The sequence below is a fragment of the Habropoda laboriosa genome, unplaced genomic scaffold (assembly GCF_001263275.1).
Source record: "Habropoda laboriosa isolate 0110345459 unplaced genomic scaffold, ASM126327v1 scaffold54, whole genome shotgun sequence".
NCBI lineage: Eukaryota > Metazoa > Arthropoda > Insecta > Hymenoptera > Apidae > Habropoda > Habropoda laboriosa.
In genome coordinates, this window is record NW_017100156.1 from 345,306 (window position 1) to 353,211 (window position 7,906).

Sequence of the window (7,906 nt, forward strand, 5' to 3'; positions counted from 1 at the left end):
AATACAAACCTTCACCAATACCAATATCAAAAATTGTCTCACTGCCACCATCTTGAATTCTCTCTTTTAAGCGCCTAAGTAACAATTCATATTGATCTTCTGATGGACTAACTAAGACACTCTAGAATTCATTATAATCCATTAGTTAATGCTATAAAATTATATATCATTTAAATAAGGTATTAGGAAATATACCTTTCCTCTAATATTGGAATAATCAACATTAGAAGTAGATGCATGATCTTTTTCATGTAATTGTTTTATGTTTGGTATTATAATGGGACCACTTCCTGCCATGTTCTATTTTTATATTGTATATTTCGATAAATTGTATTTATCAATATAGTATAATCATTCATATAAAAATTTTAACTATTTATTGACACATTAATATAATAAACATCTTCCAATATTTGAATCCAAATCTTCTTCTGTAGATTTTTGGTATTAGTACATGCATACTAACTATTCTGATCTTACATCAATTTACATTAAATGATTAGATGCAGAATTTGTGTAAGTATTTGCCACATATCATTTACTATAAAGCTGGAATAATGTAAAAGAAAACATTTATACATTAAATTTTGTATATGAAATTAGTATATTTCAAATTCGTAAATGTAAACAAAATTATCAAGTACTTTAATCTATTTCTGAAACTCAGTGCACATATATACAAAATATATTCATAACAATGAAATATTTTGAAAATAAACATCTGCATTAAGCAGCAAAATTTAAATTAGATCCAAAAATAAACTCTTGATGTTTTTGACATAAAAATATATATTCCTTAACTAGTGAAAAATTTTATAATCATTTGTTTAAATGAATAAGAATTTGCTGTTTATCTTGAAAGAAATATGTTGCTACATACTGCAAACTAACTCAACACACATACAATTCGAATGTGAAAGTAAACTAACATATGAAAGCTTATAGTCGTTTACATAAGAATAATCATATTCTTGTACCTGTTACAATATGCTTGTATTCTGCACTATTTTTTTTTGCGTAATCACAGTAAAATTTACGTGACTGAAAACACTGATGTGCTTACGAAAAATCTGTCAACGATTGCGCGATCTCATTCCGTACAAGATGATGATCTAAAGCAATTGTTGTGTGTGTGTATTATGCGGATTGTGCACCATCGACAATATTTATCGATAGTTGAAGCAAACGATATTCTCGATGTTCCTTCCGTAATCGATCTTTTCAGTTATGCAACTTTTAATTTGTAAAATTGAAGTAGCTTTTTAAATTACATGTATGTAAACGCCATAAAATGTGTACGAGTTAAAATATTATAAAAATTTGTGTTTTTAATAAAGTATTTCAGTTAATAATGAAATACTGTTACATAACATTATGAAATGTTATTCATATTAATATATTAAAAAATGTACATTTTCTAATAAAATGTGATTATGTACACTGGAATATTAAAAATTTAGTAATATTACTAGTAATTTTGTTAATCGTGCATCATTATACTTCTTTAAAGTATTCAAAGTTAAATTGGTATTAATTGTTAATATAAACATAAATGTAAAAGTATCAATGTTTTAATTATGACGAGTTGATATTTTTAAATAAAAACAATTATATAAAGTGTAGCAAATGATAATTTTATATTTACAATATATTTAACTTTTTACTTCAATTAATGTAAATAATAAAATTGTAATGTAATTTAATAAATCCAATTATACTATGAATAAACTTATTCAATTTTACATACTACTTGTGTTGCAAGCATGGAATAGGACAACATAATGGAGTATATGTATTTCAACATGCTGAAGCAAATGTGTTTTTACATATTTCTTAATGTATTTAATAGATGAAGGGATTAATTACTCTTGTATTTATGAAATTAACTTGTTCAAATATGTGCCATCTGTAGGACTGAATTCGAAAAAAATTATAAATAGAATTTCCGCCTACAAACACTTCCGGCTGATACTATGATACGTATATGTCATCTCCATATTTTTACCCTTCACGGGTAAATATTCACAAAACAGCTGTTCGTTAGAGATGTTTACCATTACTTCGGAATGTGTTAAAAGTTTGGCTTCTGTCAACTTCTAATTGTAAGATAATAAGCGATAGTAATGTAGCGTCTAAAATGATTATCATCGTGTAATTATACTCATTAGTAACACGTAACCTTGATTACCTGTAGAATTTCTAGCAATTATCATGGCTCAATGTAAGTTAACCCCTCGTGAGTTTATAAGTAATGCTTTTTCACCACAAATTGCTGCGGTGTGTTCAGCCGCGGCTGATACTGTGTGTCAGAAAAATAATTTATCATTCGTTGAACTTCTGCAACCGTTTTGTAAGTTAAATACCGAAGGTAAGGGTTTCATAATACTTTTTATATTTTAATATCAAAGATTCATTACTAATTTACATTATAAGAATAGATAGAAAATAAAAATAGTTGTAAAAAGACTAAATATTTTGTACAATAATAAAAAACAAAAGAAATCTGTTTTGTTACTGCTATTTTATTGGAGTAGATATAAGTTTTGTTGCGTTTTGATAATATTTGAAACTAAGATAAAAGCAATTTTTATTAAAAACTAATTGTGAAATATTAATTGATTTATGTTAATATATTTTTCATTTTCGTAGGACATTTTAAAGATCCACAAGGAAATACTGTAAGTGTTAGAAATCTTCGTCTTTTTATACAAGATGTTAATGCACAGCCTCCAGAACCAAGCATTGCTAGAAAAATGTTAAATGAAGCAGTTAATTCAGCCATGTGTGAACACACAACTTCTGTTAGAATTGGCACAACAGAACTTGATATACCAGTGTCAGTTCCTTGGTTTGAAGCATGGAGAGAAATGTTCTTGAGCGTTCAATTCCCATCAGACCATGAATTTACAAAACATTTTCTTGCTTGTATGATAGTAGTTTCCACAGCAGAGGACAATCCTTTGGAAAAAATACAAAATATGGGTGCACAATTACATCAAAATATTCCTGGAAAATTGCCAAAATGGTTTAATAACAATACGCTTAGATATTATATCTTAGTACATGATACTTTACAGGATGATAGAAACAAGTATTTATTTTCATTTTCTTTATTTTTTGTATAATAAATTGTGTTTTTAAAAATTAATTGTTTACAATTTTTATAGGGCTGAAATAGTTTTTACAGAAATGAAAAATATTTATGGTGCTAATAATTGTTTTTTATTACAAATGAATTCAAGACCACCAGGCCAATTTGATGACAATATTCATTTACCAGATCCTTGGAGTCAATTTTTAGTAAAACATTCAGAAGTCTCAGGAGGTAGTGAACAGAATAGTTCTCCTCGTACACCTGCAGATACCAGTGGAGTTTCTTCTATGCCAAATGAAGTTACAACAGATACTGATAAGTATGTTTATTACTATATGTTTTAAAAGTTTATGGAATATTTGTGAATGTTTGTTCTATATTTTAGGACAAGTCAAGCTGGAACACCAGTAGCTCCACAAAATTCTATGTTGGTTTCTCCAGATCAAAACGATGTTATTAGTTTTTCTTCAGAAATTTCTGAATCAACAAATACAAACTTAGAAGTTGGACAAGAAGCTGTATCTGTTACAATTCATCCTTTAAGTCCAACAACTGACAAGTCTCAAAGTTCTGTTGTGTATGGAAAAGGACAAACAATCAGTGATACACCAATAAATGTAAATGTTTGGGCAGATTCTCCTAGTTATATAACAACACAACATGGTGCTAGATTATCCACACAAGATCTTGAAAGGCTAAGAGCATTGATAACAGAATTTTGTTTAAAAAGTTTATTACCCTATGTGGAAAAACAAATTGGTTTATTGAATGATGTAATTTCAAATAAGAAAGGTGTTAGTAGATCACTTTTTAGTGCTACAAGACGATGGTTTGGAACAAATAAACCTGGAATACCAGGGCCTACTCCATCAAATGCTGTAATGTATGTTTATTGATACTTATATACCATCTTATTGTATAATAACAATTTGTTTAATAGTATTATATTTAAAGAATAATACATAGTATATATAAATATATAAAGTTCCAGCTTGTTTGGATTTCAGTTACACAACAGAATCTCCAGAATTACAATTGCGTCGCTTAGGTGACTTATGTTTCATGTTTGGTCACTATTCACTTGCTTACCAAACATATCATAGTGCAAAAAGAGATTTTGCAGCAGATCAAGCTTGGCTTTATTATGCAGGTGCTCTTGAAATGGCTGCTTTAAGTGCATTCATGCAAGGTGAAACTAATAGAAAAACTATTGAATATATGGACGATGCAATATTAACTTATTCAAGCAGTTGTAAAATGCCTCAGTTTGCAACAAGAGCCACATTACTCAGTGCAGAATGTTTAAAGGGTAGAAGTTTATATGGAGATGCTGCAAAACAATTAATTCGTATGACAAGTGAAGATTCAGATTTGCGTTCTGCACTCTTGTTAGAACAAGCTGCATATTGTTTTATTGGGCCAAAAATGATGCGCAAGTATGCATTTCACGCTGTTCTTGCTGGTCATAGATTTTCGAAAGCAGGCCAAAGAAAACATTCGTTACGTTGTTATCAACAAGCATACCAGGTATTTTTAGTTAATGTTGAACTAAATTTATAACTTTATATTAAATATGTAACTTTTTATTCATTTATATATCCATTATCAGGTATATAATGGAAGAGGTTGGTCATTAGCTGAAGACCATATACATTTTACGATTGGCAGACAAGCTGCATCATTGAAACAAGTTAGTGAAGCAGTTAAAGCATTTGAAAAATTACTAAATGCTCACAGTAAGCAACCAGCTACTCAGCAAGCTGCATTTTTACGTGAATTTTTACATATCCATAATGTATGCATATTTAGTATTGTTAATGTCATATAATTCTTTTATTTATATGTATTGATTCTTTTTACATTAATTGTATGCTGTAGTTATTGTTGCAGGAAGGTTTATCAAATCAACAAGAGCTTCCTATCTTGCCTTTACCATTAATAGATAGTAACAATATTAAAGTATTGTATGGTCCTCTAGCTAAACCATATGAAAATAATATTCCTGCAAGTCATGTTTCATTTGATACTGAAGAATGTGATGATGTAAGATGGACAAAAATGGAAGAGATGTTAATAACAGAAGTTCAGGGATCCTCCCCTATGATATTCAAACCTACAGTTGCATTGTATTCCAAGACAAGTAATAATAGTGTTAAACCAAATGCAGTTTTAAATGAACCAGTGCATTTTTTTATTGAATTATATAATCCATTACATATACCGCTACCATTGTCTAATGTGACTTTGTTATGGTCATTTACTTCCATTAATGAACAAGTCACAAATGAAATGAGATCATCAGAGAATTTAAAGCCAGTGGAAACGCAAGTAGTTGAAAAAATTATTTTACAACCAACTTCTAAACAAAATATTACATTATGCCTCATACCAAAAGAAATAGGAGAATTAAAAGTATTAGGTTTAAACTATGACTTGTCTAATCCAACGCATGTAATAGATCCACCAGTTGTTAATCCAACCATAGCTATTACTGGAAAAAGAATATTTGAAATTAGGGGACCTAAATTAAAAAATATTAAAGAAAAACCTGGTACAAATATGTATGGTGTAGACTATAGATTAGAAACGAATGTTATTGAGAAAGCTCCTTTTATGCAGGTATTTAATGTTTTAATATAATTGCATGTTAAGTATTTGTTTAATGTAATTAGCAAAAATTTATTTTTAGATTTTCTTTAGCAAACTGTCTTCAGAAATGTTATGTGGTGAAGTGCAAAAAATAAATATTATATTAAAAAATGTGGGTAATTCACCGCTGTCAAACATTTATTTAGCATCTACCGATGCTAAACTTTTTTCATTAGGAGATGAACACACGAATACACAAGATGGTAAATACAATTTATGTTTTATTCAATGATTGAAAATTAATTAGAAGATTCCATTACCTTCCAATAATGATACATTAAATATTGGTGAGACATATACAATACCATTTTGGATTCGAGCACCTCACGAAAAAGGAATTCATCGCTTAGATTTACTTTTCTATTATGAAAATATTGATTCAAAATGTACGATAAGATATCGACTTTGTAGACATACTTGGCATTTTACAGTTTTGGATTCCATACAAATTAATGCAATTGCTTCAAGAAGTGTCTTACTTAAAGATGTTTCACCTACATTAAACTTGATAGTATGCATAAAAAATGCAAATCAAGTTCATGATCCAATTATGAATGAAATTTTATTATCTAAAGTATTATTCAAAAGTAATACTTGGTCCGTATTTAGTTCATCTGTTTTGTCAACAGATATTAAAATACAACCTCAAGAAATGTTTCATCTAATGCTTAAGTTAAGAAACAAAAGTGAGAGCGAATCGAAATTTTCTGATGTATCCTTAACTCAGGAAAGCGAATGTATCGAATCTGATGTGCGTTATCCGTACATCAATTTTATACAAAGGAAGGATATTCCATCACTAGATATTAATGAAAATGTAGCTGAAATACAGCAGCAATCCCAAAGGTTACCACAAAATGTGGAATATACATCATTATCTGCTACTATGACATTAAATTCTACTTTAATTCTCAAATGGCGAGCAAAAATAATCGAAAACGGAGTTATTACTAGACGAGCAATTGGTCAACATCATCTTGATATTGAATACTTGAATAAAACTTACAAACATCCCAAAGAAATCCAAATTGAATCAAATGAATATGCAGGACGTTTGAAAATTTTTGGACCAGATAGAAACATACCAGATTCTTTGGCTGTGACTAATAAAGAACAAGCATTAGAAACAGAATTTTTAAAGAACATCATTTCTTTTTCTTTAAGTCATGCTAGACAGATTACGCATAATTTTGGTCAAAGACGATTGTGTTTCGTTCCAGTGATAATGTACATACAGAATCATTTAGAATCACAAATCGATATTAAAATCAACACAATAGGTACTAGCAGGTAAATATTACTTGGAGCAATATTTTTGTTTAATCGTTGTATTATATACACATTTATAAAGTTTTCCGCTTTCAAAAGCACCATTTCTATTCATTATTGTATTATAAATTATTCTATTTCTTTTCAGTGAAAGTCATCTTCCGAATATAAAATCGCAATTATATTCTCCACAAGCTTCTGCGTATTACAGATACGCTTGTCATTCAGCGATCTGTTCTCACATAGAACCACGTACAAACAGTACTGTAAAATTACAAGCCGTACTTCCAGCCCCTGGAACATACGATTTAGCAGCGCGTGTAGAAGTGTCTGTAAGGGTTGTAAATACTAGAGAATTCATCTTACAGAAGTGGAAAATGGAAAGCATATGTATTATTAATGGTAATAGTAAATAGTTAAAAAATATAGAGGTATACTTATTACGATTATTACTACTGTTAAATAGTGTAATAAATTTCGTTTATGTAATTTGAAATCATTCCTCAATACTATGTAAATATATAGTATACATTAGATTATTAGCTATCATATCTTTGTGAAAGTGTAATATGTATTATTTAATATGTGTCCTATTTTCTAATGTGTTAAATTATACATGTTTCTTTTAAGTATGTTAAATATTTGTTACAGCATGCATTATAATAGCTGTTCCAAATAGAATAATTGTATCTAAAAATATATTTGTAAATTACATTATTATAAATTAATACATTAAACACATCTCACATAAAAATATGCTCAGTTGTAATCTCTTGCGTAAATGTTAAAACTGTACTGGGACAATTATATCATATTTTTTGGATCAACACTTAATATCTTTTAAATCAAAATAAAGAAACAAAATGTATAGACTTATAGTTACAGAATGCTGTA

At 28.7% G+C, this 7,906-nt stretch overlaps 2 protein-coding genes across 2 annotated transcripts in view; one reads left to right on the top strand and one right to left on the bottom strand.

The window, feature by feature from the left end:
• The window catches only part of LOC108576561 (GTP-binding protein 1), a 2,469-nt gene extending 2,172 nt beyond the window's left edge, over nt 1-297 (bottom strand). Inside the window, exons 1-2 of the mRNA XM_017939577.1 lie at nt 196-297; nt 10-121 (exon numbers count right to left, since the gene is read on the bottom strand). Of these exons, the coding sequence (XP_017795066.1) occupies nt 10-121; nt 196-297 (214 nt within the window). The remainder of the gene's footprint in view (nt 1-9; nt 122-195) is intronic.
• A 1,752-nt stretch (nt 298-2,049) lies between these two features.
• On the top strand, nt 2,050-7,428 carry LOC108576682 (trafficking protein particle complex subunit 8). Its single transcript, XM_017939728.1, is given in 9 exon segments — nt 2,050-2,368; nt 2,650-3,091; nt 3,168-3,413; nt 3,480-3,977; nt 4,102-4,621; nt 4,704-4,889; nt 4,973-5,713; nt 5,784-7,033; nt 7,161-7,428. Coding segments are annotated over 9 exon segments (4,308 nt in total). The 5' UTR covers nt 2,050-2,211.
• The last annotated feature ends 478 nt before the right edge of the window (nt 7,429-7,906 follow it).